The sequence below is a fragment of the Fukomys damarensis genome, unplaced genomic scaffold, assembly GCF_012274545.1.
Source record: "Fukomys damarensis isolate Sample0158 unplaced genomic scaffold, DMR_v1.0_HiC HiC_scaffold_16, whole genome shotgun sequence".
In the NCBI taxonomy this organism is placed as follows: Eukaryota; Metazoa; Chordata; class Mammalia; order Rodentia; family Bathyergidae; genus Fukomys; species Fukomys damarensis.
Window position 1 is genome coordinate 70,886,899 of NW_022900928.1, and position 17,632 is coordinate 70,904,530.

At 44.5% G+C, this 17,632-nt stretch overlaps 1 protein-coding gene across 13 annotated transcripts in view; it reads left to right on the plus strand.

Annotated features, from left to right (window-relative positions):
- Gramd1b (GRAM domain containing 1B) overlaps positions 1-17,632 on the plus strand; it is a 163,672-nt gene that overhangs the window by 76,014 nt on the left and 70,026 nt on the right. The window contains exon 1 of one of the 13 annotated variants that reach the window (XM_033764399.1): positions 3,266-3,443. The exons of the other annotated variants lie outside the window; for them this stretch is intronic. Within the exon in view, the coding sequence (XP_033620290.1) occupies positions 3,421-3,443 (23 nt within the window). The 5' untranslated portion in view covers positions 3,266-3,420. Of the gene's footprint in view, positions 1-3,265; positions 3,444-17,632 lie in introns of those variants that run through there. 13 annotated transcript variants of the gene reach the window in all.

Sequence of the window (17,632 nt, forward strand, 5' to 3'; positions counted from 1 at the left end):
ATATATATATATATATAGTGTCCTTTCTGAAGCAGGAATATCAAAGAGTGGGCAGATTGCAAAGAGACTGGCAGAAGTAGGAGGAGCCGTGTGCTCCTTCCAAGAGGTGATAGCAGCACTCACAGGATCCTGGACAGGACATTTCTCAAACTTTTCACATGAGACAGGAACAAACTGCTCTCCACCAGAAGACAAGCCCGGGAAAGTCTGTTAAAATGGAGAGCATCTCTCCCATTTTCTTGGTCCGAGATTTTACTTTCCTCCAGACACGCCTCTTCAAAGCTATGTTTGGATTATACATATTTTGAGATTTCCTTTATGGACATGGAATTGGTTTCCAGAGCTCTGTGAAAAGTCCTTGTTTCAGAAGCAAGAAAGGCAAGGAGAATTTGAGGCAGGAGATTCACCTGTCTTACAGGACTCTGCTGCTCCCCTGCTCTCCTGTGCCTTACACACCAGCACACCTGCCAGCCAGCTCATCACCACAGGGAGCGTCTGCTCCAACTCAGTCTCTTTTTTCCCTATTCTGTAATTGGATTTTTTTTGCCCTGGGAGCAGGTGAGCTCTTACATATCAGCCTGTGAGCCGGGAATGGTCACACATACCTGTGATCTCAGCACTCAGGAGGCTGAGGCAGGAGGATTGTGAGTTTGAGTTCAGCCTGGGCTTATATAGCTAGAATCTCTCTAAAAGAAACAGTAGAATAATGGCTTGTCTTATAGAACAGGAGTTTGTTTTTATTTTTTTGTAATAAATCTACATTGGGTTTGGAGTTGGACATACCTGCATTCAGATCCCAGATTTGCATCCTGCTGGCTGGTTTACCTTTAGGTAAATCAGGCTGAAAATATTGTGACATTACTACCTCAATATGTAGATATCAGGGTTTAATGAGATAATTTGTGTAAAATGCTTAGCACAATGCCTGACACCATAAACCTTCCATAGACAGTGATTAATGCCTGCAAAGGAGGATTTTAGGAAGATTTTTCTTCTATAGCTAAAGAGTAAAAGCCAAAGAATTTTAGCATTTACAGTAATGTTTATAATGTACTACGTGGAAAGCTGTGGTCCAGGTTTTAAGCATGATTATCACTGGAGCAGCTGAGTGGGCAGGAGAAAAATATCCAGTGATTCCTGGAGTACTGTCTGTGACCTTTGCCTCAGGCCTGGATCTGGACCTGGGAGAGCTGCCTAGTGAATGATCTAGGTGAGGAAGGACACTTCTGTGCATTTTTGGAATCTGGTGTGTGCTCTCAATCTCCACGGTGAAAGTATGGCCTGGGCACAAGCTCAGAGAGCACTGAGAACCTACCTACAGAAGTGTGCAGAGTCCTAGAAACCTTTGAGTGTTGTCTGGCTTGGGGCTGTGGATGGAGAGAGACTCTAAACCCCGGGGAACTTTGGGTGTATGGCTCTGCAAACTGGGTATATATTATTTTATTTTTTTACTGTTTTTTTGTTTTGTTTGAGAAAGGGCCTCACAGTGGCTCTCACTATGAGTTTAGGCTGGCCTTGAACTCACTGTGATCCTCCTGCCTCCTCTTCCAGGGCGTTGGGATTACAAGCATGCGCTACCATGCCCAGCTTTTTTTTGTTGTTTTGTTTTTTTGTTTTTTGGTTTTTTTGGGTTTTTTTTGGTTAAGCTGGGTTTATTTTCAAGTGTGTTGCTTCTGAGCCATCTGGACACTGGAGAGAGACTGCAGTGCTTTAATTTGGTTTACATAAGGTCGCTTTGATCAAAGGCTTACTTACCGTCGTGCCCCTTGCATCGGCAAGCCATTCTAGACAGGGAAAGGATATAGTGCTGAACCAGAGACACAGTCCTGCCTTCATGGAGTTTAGTCTCCCAAAGAGGAAGAGGCAGATATGTAGCAATTACAAGCATGGTGACTGCTGTCCCCAGGGCTGCCCTTTTCACTTTTTCTTAAGAATAGCACATTAGAAAGTCAGGCATAAATGATGTGCCCACAATGCGTAGATGTCTGTAGATGGGCTGGAACCAGTGTCCAGGGGAAGGGCTTAGTGTGGTTCAGTTGGACTTTGCCATTTCATAATCTCCTCTTTGTTCATTCTCACCCATCTGCATTACTGACCCAGATAGTCAGTAATGTGGGGAAGGACAAAAAGGAATCAATCACACAGCCTAGGATGTTGATGCAGGGACTCCTGGGCCCCAGCGTGGGTGATATGATTTTGGAAGAGTTAAATCCCCCCCACCCACGTGAATTGTACGGTCCTCTTAAAGTTGAAAATCCTAGTTCTTCCCTTGCTCCGGTACCGGTACCTGGTCTGAATCTTCCGGGAGCCCCGTGTTGGAGATAAAGTGCTGCTTTCATGCTAACCCAGGCTGTTGAGACCACCCTAAGAGGACCGCTGGCCCCAGGTAGCTGAAGGCTGCCGGTCCCAGAAGTTGCTGCCTCACCGCGTGCCCGCCCAGGCAGGCTGGGCACTTTCCCCAGCAGGGGAGGAGGGAGGACTGTGTGTTCTGTGCCATGAGCTGCTCGGGAGCACACAGCCCCGCAGTGCCCTTCTGGCTGCAAGGGAGAGGGTGAGAAACCTGGGAAGGTGGTGCTTACAGCAGACAACTAGGCACTCAACAGGGGCCCCCGGGTAGTCTCAGTTTAGGAGTCCTGAGCCTTACTCGTATCTGGGGGCCGGCCCCCTCCCCCGCTAGAGGTAGGATATTTTAACCCTTTGGTGGGTGCCTACAAATATGCCCCGAAGAGATTTCTGCCTTCTTCCTCCTCCTTCCTGGCAGCACGTTCCTAGCTCGCTCTCTGTCCCTGACGCCTGTCCCATCTTGGAACAAAACACGCGCTGTGTCTTTAAATGGGCGGAAGTGGCTGGCAGTGCTTTGCTTGGGTACTGCATTGATTAGGAGATTATATGGAGCTTGGGAGCTGCCGCCTGGGGGAAGAGAGGTGCAGGTTCAGCTAGGTTGGTGCTCTCCTCCTCCCGGCTCTCCTTGGCTTCCTTCTCTAAGATTGCCCAGGGCCAGTGTGAGGTGAGAGCTGGTGGGTGGCCGGCAGCCTGCCTGCCAGCCTGTGGACGCGCAGCTCCGGGGCTTGCTCACTCAGCAGCCTTGCCAGGATTGCCCATCCTCATCAGAAACTGGCAGCGGCGGCAGCAGCTCAGGTCAGCAGCCCCAGCCCCCGGCTGGGTTCGAAGAAGCTGCCCTTCGCCCCGAGCCCAGCCCTCAGCCGGGAGAGGGGAGTGGGGCAGCAGCAGCAGCAGAGCAGCCGCAGTTTGGCTCTCTCTCTCTCTTTCTCTCTCTCCTTTTTCTTTCTGTGTTCAAGTTACATTACATGGGATTCTGTTCTTTTGGGACTTCGTCATCTTTTCCAATATGTCCTGGGACCTTCAGAGCTGTAACAGGGATGTTGAAGACATGGTCAGTGGATTATCGTGACTATACTAATGAAAGGATTCAAGCTCTCCTGGTAAGTGGGCGATGGATGAGGTGCCTTCCCCTCCCATCTTTCTTCAACCCTCTGCCCTCCACCAGCAGGCCGGCTGTCTCATTGCCTGGGTGTGGAGGGGTTAAGATGGGGGTGACATACTCTACAAAGTTGGAGTACTGTCCCTGGCTCACCCTGCTTCTGTGCTGCTGCAGTATTTTCTGTCATTGGTTTCCTTGGAGCAGGTGTTGTGTGGAAGGTGGGGGGCCCTGGAGAGAATTACACTGCAGCTGAAAAGAGTCTGCAACTTTGAGGGGCTTGAGAGGTGCTGTACGCTGAAGGAACTTCATAAAGAAAGAGCCCTTTTCCATGTCTTATGCATATGCATTGGGCTAGGGATGCAGTTGTACTCTCTGTACACAGGACTGATACCCCATTGGGCCTTTCTCCTGTCAGCTCGTAGGACATCCTCAGGTTGGCAGCAGCCTGTGACCCTTTCTGGAAAGGTCTTTCAGAGGAGACAGTTATACAGGGTCAGGCATCATCTTTTATAAAAGGAGAGCGGCCCCCCAAACTCAACACAAGCACGTGCCTTGGGGCTTTGCACAGGCATCTTGCTGGGCCTCACACTGGGCCCTTAAAGGTACTTCTTGCTTCAGGTATGTGGATAGCTGTCGTCCAGCTTCAGAAATAGTCAGAATATTTTTACCTTCCATTGTAAAAATAAAGTCCTTACCTCTCCTCTTTTTCTTTTGATCCACTAAGCACCAGATGGGTGGTGAATTGGCTTTTTGTCTGGTTGAGAAACTGCAGATTTTGCTGGGAAAACTTTGTCCTCCCAGGGATCTGATAGTCCCGCAGGGCAGCATGTGCAGCTGCCTTGAAGTCTTAAAGGCCTCCTTGGGAGCTCTGTGGGCAGAAGATGAAGCCTTCTCTCCTTGAACAGGGTGGAGGGTGAAGGAGGAGTAAGCTGGGAGAACGGCCTTCAGGGATGAGCCCCGCCTTTAGTGCGGCTGCCGACTAGGCTGGGCTGGTGGTAGGACATCTCTGGGTGGGTGACAGGCCAGTTTGTACAATGAGGGGTGAATGTCAAGCATTTTTAGGCATGGAGTCCTACACTGGCTCTAGGCCACATCTGGCTTTCCAGAAACCCCTCCTGTCAATGAAACCCCAGACAGAATCAGTCTGACTCTCCTGATGTAGGCAAGAGAGCCCTTTAGTGGGTCTTGAAAAGGTGATTCACAGAAGGCCAGGGGTGGAGCTGAGTTCCTGCAAGCTTAACTCCTAAAACCTATGAGGCCCTGTGAGGTGGTGAGCATCCTCACCGTCCAGCCCATACTCTGTCTTCCCCAAGCTTTTTTACCCTCATGGGCATAGTCCTTGTTCCCAGGGCTCTCCTTGGAATGGAGAAAGGGAAGTAAAAGTACTACTCCCTTTCCTGCCCTTGCTTTCTTGGGGCCAGGTACCCCATTCCTGCTGGGTTGCAAGCTGTCAGCATAGTCTGTTGTCTCTGGGAATTTCAGGTTTCCGTCAGTAGCTAGAGCTGCACCCTCATCCCTCAGGAGAGCCTAGCTGCGCCTCCCAGGAAAGCCCAGGTGCTGCTGGGAGAGAAGAAACTCTGGGCTCATTATCAGAAATCACTTGGTACCCCTTCCTCACTGTTCCCACACCCAGCTTTGACTGAAGGGTCGCTTGGCTATCTGTTAAGAAGGAACACTACCTTAAGACAGAAAGTTTTGTAGATAGCTAGTCCTCAGTTTGCCTTTAAAAATGTGCTGTGAGTATCTCTGGATGCAGTGTTAGTCTGGGAGCTCTACTTTGTCTCATCTTCAGCTAAAAAAGACTGGGGGGAGATTTTGTCATTTGTGTCCACCTAGCTGCTGTTGGGTCCTCTGATCCACCGTCTCATTAAGTTACAGATGCATGGATCCACTTGGGCCTCTTGTACAGTTCTTGCATTGTGAATGGTTGGCCTGAAATGCAGCTGGCCTCCTTTGGTGGTGCCCCGGGTCAGGGTGCTCCCCACTTGTCTATCAGGGAGACTTGGCAGAAGGAAGCAAGGTAGCCAGGCACATTGGCTGCCTTGTTCTGTCTGCCTGCGGAAGAGGATGGGGTTATTAATGAGCTTTCTAATGTTGGAAATAATTTCTAGAAACATTTTTTGGGATGCCTACTATGTATTGGTGATACAAAAAGTGGTGGTATTACTAATAAATATAGTGGCAACTCACATTTATCAGTAGTTTCTACATGTAGCACTTTTTTATGTGTGAGCATGTGTAATGCTTTACAGCACTATACTTAAGATTTCCATTGTACAGATGGGGAAACTGAGGCAGAAAGAGGTTATGTAGCCTGCATAAAGAGATACAGATAAGACTTGGCTTTGAATTTGCAGCAAGCTAATTTTCCCCGGTGATTCCCCTGTTCTAAGTTCCTTTCCTAAGGCATACTTTTCCTTCCACGTAATGCCTTACTCTGTCCTAGACTCCCCCCACCCTGTTATTTCTTTGCCTTATGTTCACTTAATTTAATTAGACTTTCAGAAGTGTGTGGAAATGTGTTATCTCATTTGCTTCTTACTGTAACTCTACGAAGTGTCTGTTATCTCCCTTTTAAAGCTCTGGAAACTGTGTAGTACCGTGTTTTGGTTGCACTTAGACATCTAGGTTGTGAGAAAGCCAGAAAGCAAACACTAGTTACTTCATCATTATTTCAGCCACAGCAGTAGTGATGTGTGTCTGTGTCAGCCTACTGTCTCGGTGCAAGTTCAAGGTCTGTACATCCATTTCTTTATTCTACAAATATTGGGCCAAGTTTTATTTTCTGTAGCCCAATCCCTAGGCATTGTAAGAGTTAAATAAAAAAGGAAAGAACACTGCTCTGGCCTCCTGGGGACTGGTAGCTTCACAGATGAACTTTCCCCTCCTTCCTGCACATATACTTGCACACACACATGAGTTGTGGGTGCCAAGGAATAGGTAAGTGCAATGAAAGGCACTTCAGCCAGTGTGGCAGAGAAGGCTTCCTGGGGCAGCTGGTACACGAGGGGCTTGGATGCTGCGATTAAGTAAAGCCTGTACTTTGCACAGAACTTACACTATACCTTAAGGAGTCTTGAGCTTGTCCCCAGGAAATGCTTTAAGATGAAAATGACTACGATATATATCTGTGATTGGCAATATCTGTGCTATGAGACAAAAATTGCCTTCAACCTGACCACTCCCTCATCAGGGCAGGGCCTTTAGGCTTTCTTGTAGGATGGTTCAGTAATTCTATCCCCTGGTAACCTGGTGAGCAAGGTAAGAGGCAGCCAAGGAGGCTGGGAGAGGATGTGGCCTGGACAGAATTGGGGCTGTGGCCAGGGAAAACTGTGGGTCACATATCCATTTGGAAGTTAAGTTGTTTTGTTTTTAAAAAGAGAAGTTCACCAATTTTTAGTTTCTATGTGGTTTATTTATTTCTCTTCTCTTTTGGTGATATAAAGATATTCCTCTTTCCTGGAAGAGCTTCGGTACCTCAAACACTAATGCCCAATTTTGTGGGGCTGCTTTTCCAGATTGCTTTGTCCCCCACAGACCTCTCTGGACTGTGATAACGTCTGTCCAGATTCTCTTTCTCTCTTGTTTTCTGGTCGTCACATCTGCCAGGCTCGGTGGAGCAGTCACTACAGACCCTGGGGGCTGTCAGAGACCTTCGGGAAAGTCAGTGTGGCTGGATATTATTTTGTGAGAACATTTAAAAACAGAATTAAGAGAGATCATAGTTCTTGACATGTACCTAGCAGATGAGGCGTTTCTGGGCCCTCAGTGAGAGGAATTTTGAATTTTTCCTTGAAGATGTGGGGGAGTATGGTCTACCATGCTACCTTGACATGGTTTATCCAGGAAGATGAGTGCCCTGTGAGAGGAGCCATGCCCTTCCTTTCCTCCCAGGTGCTGGGATGGATTCCATCCCTTTGGATCCATCTGAGTTTCATGGCCATTAATAGTCTGCCAGATCTTATAGACACCAAAGGTCAGTTGTCCAGTGTCCTTCCCTTCCAATCTGTTGATAAACAAAGCTCTGTTCTTTTTCCAGCTCTTGTCTATGTTTCAGGATTCTTCCTGTGAGAAGGTTGCTCCCAAGAAGGAGGAGCCCTGGAACCAGCCTCTGCCTACTCACTTTAGAGCCAGGCATCCGGGCCTTTGAGATTTTTACTAGAAGGCGGTTTGCATTGAAGGTTGGGGCTCATGCCAGGGCCGGGAGAGATGATTCCTGAATTTGAATCTTGTAACTACCTTTTGGCTTGCTGTGTGGACTTTGCAGGTGACTTCTGTTTGCCTTGGGTAGTGGTTTTGAAAGTGGGATTAAATTGCAGTGCTGGGCAGATTAGCCGATCTCCCAGCTTCCTCTTTCCTAATGCTTTAGTAAAAGGCCACAGCCCTGATGGAGTGTTTGGCATGTGATGCGTACTGTCCATGTCCTTTATTCAGCAGGGGATACTGAAAATGAACCTTCATTTGAAAATATTAAATATTTATTTACAAACATTGCACAGCAGGCACACTCTGCTGTGAACAGTGCAAGATTTATTTTATTATTTGGTGGGGTAGAAGTCTTTCCAGGGTTCAGGCTCCCGAGTCCTGGTCGTCTAACTACTGAAATCCCTTGAGTGAGCAGGACAGCTCAGGACAGTGACTGAATCTTCTGACACTATAGGTTTCTTAAAAGGATATACCCTTCCTACTCGTCTCCCATGTCCCCACCTTCAGCAGTCATACCTCATTTCAATAAGCAGCTGTAAACCGTATTTGCTTTGCTTGTTATTGTTGCCATCATCATTACTTTAAGAAAAGAAGTTTACTTTCTTAGAATGTAGGCTTGTAGGTGGCAGAGGTTGTGATAATTCAGGTTATCAGTAGCAAAAGTTCTGTGGTACTGCCAGTCTGAAACTTTTCGTCTTAGTCATTATGAGATTTATTGTCATCAAGTCTAATCTCTGGGAAGAGATGATTTAATGTTTCTATTGAAACAAATCAAGACAAAAAGAGTACCCCTGGTCTCTTGCTGAATTGTCCACTGCTCCCTAATTGAGTTGTTAAGATGAGGGGATATAATAAACTAGATATTGGTAGGTGATACTATATTTATTTTTTCTGAAAGCTATTCTTTGGTCTGTGCTTGCAGAAAGATGTTGGATTTAATGGAACGGGGCAAGTTGGGACACTCTGCAGTAGGTAACTCCATATAAGTATAGTTCTTGATCACTCAAGCTCTGGGCGAGTCTCCAGGGAAATGTCCTCCATCTGGGGGCTCACTCTCTATGCCACAGGATCTCACAGCACCTCCTGCATCATTGCCATGGCAGGGAAGACAGCATGGCTCTTCAGAGGCTCCTCATTGTACCTTTCACTGAATGACCAGAATGTGTTGCAGGGCTCTGGCTGAGTACAGAAAAGCTGGGAAGTGTGGGTCTCTGAATACAGGAGGAAGGGAGAACTGAAAATAACAGTGAGCAGCAGTGATACTGTCATGGGAGGTGTGGGCATGGATGGGCTAGGTTGGTCCATACTTCTTCTTCAGTGCCTGTAAAAGGCTTGAGTTGAGATATTGGGGAAGATCTTATGTGACCTTAGACAAGGGGTTGGCACAGCATAGTCCACAGGCCAAGTTCCGCTCACTGCCAGTAATAATACAGTTTGCAAACCAGGAATGTTTCTGTGCATTTTTAACTGGTTGAAGAAAATCAAGAGGATAATATAACGTGAAAGTTATATAAAATTCCATTTGTATTGGGATATAGACAGACCCATCTGTTTATATATTGTCCATGGCTGCTTGTGTCACCGTACTACAATGCAGAATGAAGTAGTTATATCAGAAACCTATGCTTGCAAACCTAAAACATTTATTATCTGGCCCATTACACATAGTTAGGAACCATGTAGTTTGGAGAAATAGAGATAGTTCCCAAGTACAATAAAGTGCTGTGTTTTTGCTGGATACTTTTTAGCTGGCAGTCTTGTTCTAGGCACTGTAGTAGTAATAATGAATATAACAATGTTAGTGACAATGGCTAATGCGTACATACCAACTTGTGAGAAGTATATTTTAAATGTTACTTATAAACTCACCAGTGATTTTTCTGAGCTGTGGATTATTAGTTTAAGTGCGAGTAAACTAAGGCATGGAGAGGCCAGGTTATTGGCCTAAGTCACACAGCTCAAAAGTATTTGAGCTGGGAATTTGCCTCCATAGTTCATACTCTTCACTGCCATAGATGCAAAGCAATTTGGAGACAGATGACTGCACATGAGAAAAGAGAAGACTGACACCCAGGAAAAGTTTGAGAAATATTCTAGGATAATTTTGAACACATTTGATAAAATGAATTGTAGTCACCAAAGATGTGCAAGAACAGAGAGGGGGGAAGTAACATTAGCAAAATAAATCAAGAAGAGGGAGTAGAGGAGGTGGGATATGGCCTGATTCTTGAAGGACGGAGGCCACTGAGACTTTACAGATCAGCAAGTCCCTGAGACGGGGAAGAGAAAGAGAAAGCTCACGGATGGATGGTTTGGAAGTGAGGCAGAGGCCCACAGTTGCCTCCTGCAGCAGGAGAAGCCCTCGGGCCCAGTGTGACCACAGGGCTGGAGATGCAAGGGTCAGCTCAGTGATCAAAACTTGGGGCAAGAACAGGACGTGCATAGTTTGAGGCCACTCATGACAAAGAGCGTTAGAAAGGACTGGAGATGGAGTTGATTGGTAGCTCAGCATGTTCAAGGCTCTGGGTTCAGTGCCTAATACTAAGAAAAGGAAAAAATGACAATACTTCTATTAGCTTCCTTTTTTTTTCTTTTTAATCTAATATAACTCTCTCACGTCTTACTGGAGAGATGGGGTTTATCCATTTCATGGGTATCAAAACAGATTCTTGAAGGGCCCAAGAACGCAGGGTAAGTGGCAGAACTGGGTTAAAATGGAAGAAGCTGAGCCTTAAAGCCTGTGTTCTGCACCCCCGCACTCTCCTCCTTGAGTGTGCAGAGGTTGTATCTCCAGCTTTCAACATGAAAATTCCAGTGAGGTTTGCCAAGGAGGCAGAGCCATCTCTCTCTGGGCACTGGTGCTGTCTGTCAATGGATGCAGTAAGACTGTCTTCCCCAGCATACTCACTTTTATGGGGAGGCACAGCTCTATGCTGCCTAATTTGACCTTCAGGGCTGGGCCTGTATGCCAGGGAAGGAGGGCTGGGGATGGAGCTCAGTGGTAAGTGCTTGCCTAGCATGGGTGGGTCACTGGGTTTGGTCCCCAGTATCACAAATGTGTGCCCACACAAACATGCAAATCATACAAAAGGAATAGACATAAGGTGTCCGTACAGCTCAGAAGCAAAGCAGACATCCTCTCTTCAGCATCCAGTTAAGCCTCAGAACATTCTCCATACCTGTGAAGGCATTCTGTTTTTAGACTGATGACACTATTCAAAGGCCAGGTTGACCAGCCCCAAGGAATGCAAATCTACGGGAACTAAGTGGTGGCGGCTGGGTTCTGGAGTGTGGGCCCCAGACACTCCCACCTGGAGAGGTGGAAGGTGATACTTCAGTCTGTACTTTGCTGTGGTGCAGGTCTAAGCAGCTGCTTTACAAGGTGGAGCTCCCTTCCTGAGCAGTGCAGCCTCCCACAGCTCCCCGCCATCCACACATATAGATATTTCTGCTGCCTAATGCTTGTGTAACTATGGGCAGGTTACTTCCTTTTCCCGAGCCGTGATTCTCTCATCTCTCTCAGTCATACCTGGGCTGCTGTAAGGATCATCTGGATTAAATGAGATAATTCACGTAAGATACATAGGAAGGGGCCAGGAACTTCACAACTGCCTTATAAATGTTGGCAGTACTAGAATCTTTATTGTTCTATCTTTGGCATTGTGCAAAGAAAATATGGTCACGGCCCTTGCCTTCTACACACTTAAAATTCACTATGATATCTCCTGCCCTTGATGGATCCAGAGAATCCTGATTATCCTATAGTAGCCTTCTTTGGATACAAGGTAGTCATCACTCAATTTTACCCTTCCTTTCAAGTGAACTAACTCCCAAATTCTGTGCTCTGGGCTCATTGCTGGAACCTTTCCACCTCCTGTCCCAAATGAGCATGGTCACTTGACCACTTCCCTGAAGGCTGGAACTTGTTCTGCCACTCACTAGGAGTGTGACTTTGGCAAGACACGCATGCCCTCATCTCTAAGATGATAATCAGTATTACATCACCAGAATGGATCTCTCTTGGACTCCCACAGACTTCATGCTCAGGATCTTTGGAGTATAAGAGGCTTAATGTTATTATGGGAGTGTGGTGGTACATACCCGTAATTCCAGAACTCAGGACAATGAGACAGGAGGATCACAATGAGTAAAAGGCCAGCCTGGATTGTCTCAAAAAAAAAAAAAAAAAAGCATAATATTTTTCCCAAGGGTCAACTATATTCTATTCTTTCTCTAATTCATACATTCATTTGTTTACACAACCAGCATTTCTTGAGCACTCAGTCGTCTAGGTGGCAGGAATCAGAGATGAGTAAGAACTAAGAACTGGCTCTTGCCCTGGAAGTGCTTACTGTAATAAGGGAGTCACAACTGGACCCCCTTTTAGGTAGGATCTTACAAGAAAATTCCACTGGAAGGACTCAGAGGCCTCTCCTGCTGTACTGCAAATAGATTAATCTTTCAGTTCAGATCTTTTTTTGGACCTTTTCTCCTGAGACTAGGAGCCTCTGTTTCATAATCACTTCCCTGCAGTGGCCTCAACTTTGTATCCTTTACCGGATGGTCATAGTTTCCACCAGGGGCACCATGAGATGACATGCAAAACTCCTTTATTTTTTTCAGAGGCTTAACTTGACAAACCTCAGTATGCAAATTTTGGAAACTATTTGGCTTTGAAAGGTGATTTACTTTGCTGCTGCACATTATTTTCCTCTGCCTTATGCATTTATTTTACAGCTGCTAACTCTCATATGTACAATAGATTTTTTTTAACCTCCTGATTTCATTGACCAAAAATTTCTACTTATGTTCTTGCTTGCTTTGATACAAACTAGCAAAATAAATTTTTGTGAGGCCCATTAGTAATAGGAGCCAACCTTTGCCATTAGCTATCGAACAGTCTCTGTATAAGCCATGACATTTATGTCAGTAATGGTAGTACTCCTTTTTACAAAAATCTATACTTGAAGCAGTTAAGTACTGAGCACTGTTAAAAATGTTAAGAGTATCATGTGTGCAGCTATAGCATTTTTCTCACTCGTGGCAGTATTCTTTGTCTGGCTACATTCTTCTAAGTTTATTTGTAGGCATAAGTCAGGATCACATTTTGGGCTGGTCACTAATGCTAAGTGTACTAATTTTTGCACCAGTCTCAAGGTAGCATTTGATGCCCTTTTCTTTTCTTTTCTTTTTTTTCCTGGGATGGGATAAACTCATATTTTTTGCATGAAATACAGATTTGTTAGCTTCACCCAGCATCTTCCCATCCTCTGTCACACACTGGTGCAAGCCTCTATGCCAGTTTGTATTTGTTCTTCCTCAGTCCCCTTGTGGCTAGTTCTGTCTTTGTAGTGTCCCCCTGACTTGCCTTCCTTCCCTTTCCATGACTTCATGCCACTGTCCTTTGAATTTACAGCCTTCTAGTGTCTTACTTGGATATATTGCAGTAGTCACCTGATTGATTTCTTTTAAAATAAACTGCTTTATTTTGATAAAGTTCACATGCCACAGTATTTGCTCATTTGAAGAGTATAGCCCAGTGGTTTTCAATATTGACAGCTGGCATCACAGTCAACTGTAGGACATTTCGTCAGCTCTGAAGAGACCCCACACCCTTTGGTCAGCGGCCCTCTACTCATCCGCACGCCAGCCCTGCCTAGGCAGCAATTTCTGTCTCTCTAGATGATCCTGTTCCAGATTTGCATATGGCTGGAATCATGCATGTGGAAGTCTATTTCTGGTTTCTTTCACTTAGGGTAATGTTTTAAAACTTTATTTAAGTTATAGTGTACATCACTACTTTGTTGCCTTTTCTGTTAATCCTATTTTCAGGATCCATGTTTTACTAAGGTGTCATACAAGTCATATTAGTATCCCTTCTTCAAAAACTGATTTTGGCTTCCTATTATTGCCTAGAAGATACAGTCAGCACTCAGGCATGCCACACATTTCCGTTTTAGTTCCACTCTGACTGACTGCTCAGCCTTATCAACCCCTCCATCCACTCCAGCCTTCCATAAACCTACTGTCCCAGCCCCTTGACACACCTTGTCTTCCCAGAGCACATCAGGTACCTTTTCATATTATGAGAGTCCTTGGTTGTACTCCCCTGCCTGTGCCTATGGAAATCATAGTTATCCTTCAAGATTTAGTGTTATTACTGCCTGCTTGAAACATCTTCCCTGACCTGTCTTATCCCCAGGTAGGTATTCTCTTCAATTCCCTGAGTGCTCTGCTAGTGTTCCCATAATCTCACTGTCTTGTATTAGATGTCATTCTGCCTTTTACACATTATTTTATATATTTCTGTTTTGAAAATCAGAGTTGAGGGCCAGGGATTTAGCTCAGTGGTGCCGCTGCCTTCCTTGCAAGTGCACGGTCCTGAGTTTGATGCCTGGTACCAAAAATAAATAAATTAATTAATTAAAGGAAAGAAAATCAGAGCTGAAGGACTTTCAAAGAAAAAGTTGTCAATAGTTATAATTTGTTTTTACAACACAAATCATCTGTGCACATTGTAAAGAAGTTATAAAATACAGAGTCAAAAGAAAAAGCTAGGACATAACACCACCCCTTAGAGATAATTGCTATTAACATGGGTTTATATATATATTTCAAGGTGTTTTTTTCTTTGCTTATTATAGATAGGTATGTTTTTTCACATCATTCTGAATATTACTTTATTCTGAATATTCATTCTGAATATTTATACTGTTTCATAATTACTTTATTTAGATTATTTATAATTTTTCAATTTAAAAAATAATGCCATGGTATGTTCTTCAGATGAAAACTTAGAAGCCAGATATCTGGGTCAAAGCTTTGATTTGTTGTCCAAATTGCCCTTGAGAAAAGTTGTTCTAACTTACACAACCACCAGCTAGTTGCTTCTTCCCCTTGTCCTTGCCTACTTTGGCATTGCCATTCTTTATCTTTGCCAATGTGATATTCCAAAAATGACATCTCAGAGTTGCATTAGTTTGCATTTTTTGGATCATGGCTGGCATGATTTTAATTTCCTTTTCTGATTTATATTTCTTCTGTGAATTACCTTTTCTGTCTTTTGCACACTTTCTTGTTGATATGTTTGCTATTTTCATTGCTCAGAACTCTATTAATATAATAGAAAATTAACCCTTGGTCATATGTGTTGCAAGTATTTTCCCAGAGTTTGTTTTATTTCATGACTTCAGGCAGGTTTTTGGCACATGGAAGTCGGTTAGTTTGTGTAAAGGTAATCACGTCAACTACTCTTTTCCTTTTTGATTTTTGTGTTCAGAAATATTCACAGAAAGTTCTTCCCAAACCTCGCGAATATGAGCATCCATGCTTTCTTTGAGTCCTGTTGTGATTTTGTTTTTAAATTAATACAGGGGTCCACTTTGATGTAAACAAATATTATTTTTATTAAATTCCAGTAATAGCCTTCAATCATGGGAGTAGAAAGTGTTTAACAGTTGTGGCTATCTTCCCAGCGACAGGTACCAGCTTGGCACATCATGAGAAAACACCTTGAAGGACATAAACCAATGTTTATAGCAATTATCTCTAAGGGGTGGTGTTATGGCTGATAGCCTTTTCTTTTTACTCTGTATTTTATAACTTTTTTACTGTGTCCACAGATGATTTGTGTTGTAAAAACAAATTATAACTATTGACAACTTTTTCTTTGAAAGTCCTTCAATATGGTCCCACAATCATATGGTCAACACTTTCTACTCATAAATGACATTTTCTTTTCTTTCTTTTTTTTTGAGACAGGGTCTCACTATGTAGTTCAGTCTGGCCTTTAAGTCACTTTGTAGTTAAGGCTGGCTTCGAACTTGTGAGTCTCCTGTTCAACCCCCCCGCCCCAAGTGTTGAGATTACAGGCATGAACCACCATGCCTGGCATCACTGATATTTTCTGTCAACCCTTCTGACATCACTTCTTTGTGTGTCTCCTCTCTGGCAATAATACCTATCTCAGTAGGTTGGCTGGAGGTCTAAATGAGAAATACATGACAGTCACGTGCCATGCACGTTTGTTAGAATGAAGAAGTGAATGAATGAATCATAGCATGCTTGTAGCTCCCTGAGAATATTGGGAGATTGCATCTGCTCTCTTACTGAAGCAATCTTTTGTCCAGACCACAGTCTGTGGAGAGCATGCACGAGTTACAGGGTCCCATGAGGAATGAGGAATAAGGAAAAGATCTGCTGTGGATTGGAGAAGGTGACAGTCAAGGGTTAGGATGGAAGCCATAGGTACTCACTGACCTTTCATAAGGACCCGGTGGGGACTGAACTGTCCAAGGGATGCCTCAGAGTTGGAGCTCTGAGGAGTTCATCAGAAAATTTTCCCTGAGGAAGATGTGTTGGAAGCAGAGACTCAAAGGCAAGTGGGGACACCGAAGGTGAATTTGGGATGAGGCCATTCTGTGCAGAGGGAATGATGTAAGCAAGCCTGTTTTCCAATGAAATGGTGATTGTTTTTCTGTCAACCTCCTTTGCTTTCCTCATTCACAGCTTTTCTTATTCTCTCTACTCCTAGTGTCACTTAGTAATTATCTGGATAAAAGTTGTTAGTACAGGTGAGAAAGTCATTTTTGCAGTACTTAAGCTCCTGGATGGGAAGACACCAGGGAGAAGAAAATAAATACCTTTCAGAGGTGCATGCGAGAGGACTTGAGCCACCACAGCCCCTCTGCAGACACTTTGGATCCACACAAGGGAGAACCAAATGTTCAGTTTTACCTGAAGCATAGCAGGCATTCCTATTGAAGTGAATCAGTGGATAAATAACAATACACATAATGTTCAGTTTTTAAAGATTTTACCTGAAGCATAGCAGGCATTCCTATTGAAGTGAATCAGTGGATAAATAACAATACACATGGGTCCTCAGCGATGTATAAGCTGTTCAGGAAGCCAATTAACATTAGACTTGAAGGATCTAGCTGAGTGTGGTGGTGCATACCTGTAATCTTGGGAGGCTGAGACAGGAGGAATGCTGCATATTCAAGGCCAGCCTGGGCCACATAGTGCGTTCAAGGCCAGCCTGAACTATATAGCGAGACCCTGTGTCAAAAATGAATGGACTTGAAGGTTGTAAACCTTCAGGGGTCTGGAAAGCTGAGTGGGAGATGGACACTTCTTGACCTCGAAGGCACTTAGGTGGGCACCTTGAGGCTCTGCGACCCTCACAAAGTCAGGTGAAGGAGGAACCTAACCCCTGGAGGTTCCCAATGTCACGAAGAATAAGAAAAGAAAAATTTGAATTAAAGAAAGAGACCAAACAAATTCTGAACAAAGTTGCAGAGGAGGGCAGCAAAAAAGAAGTCATTGCAATTGTTATCTAGAAACCTTTCTTGGCAGTCAAGTAATTGGTTGAAATGCTTGCAGCCCCAAGGTGGGAGAGAAGAGCTAGGCCTCTGGCTCCATGTCTGTCACCCTATCTTCTATAAAGACTCACCATTTCCTCTATTAATGCCATCCTTTATTTCAGGGTTCGGTAAACTTGAGCTCACTGCCCGTCTTTGTTAATTTGTTCTGGGATGTAGCCACATTCTTTCATGTACATGTTGCCTACTGCTGCTTTTACCTTATAACAATGGAGTTCAGTGGCTGTGACGGAGGCTGTATGGCCTCTGCAAAGTCAAAAGTATTTATTTATCTGGCTCTTTACAGGAAAGGTCTGCTGATCCCTGCATGGTAATGATCACTAGATGACTGATTTGGGGTTGTTTTTGCATGAGAATCATGGTTTGCACCCATCCATGCAGTTTTCATAATGAGTGCCCTATTTCTTCTTGGCACTTGTTTGCAAGCTGATTTACTAGAACTGGGGAGTTCTGGGAATGAGGCCTCTAGCAGATATACTCTGGCCTCCCCAGCACAGAGTGGCCAGTGACTTAACAATAACTAACAGTATTGGCACCTGAATAATATTAGTTCCAAAGATGTTCTCACTGCTCCAGGTGTATGAACATATGATACTGAGGC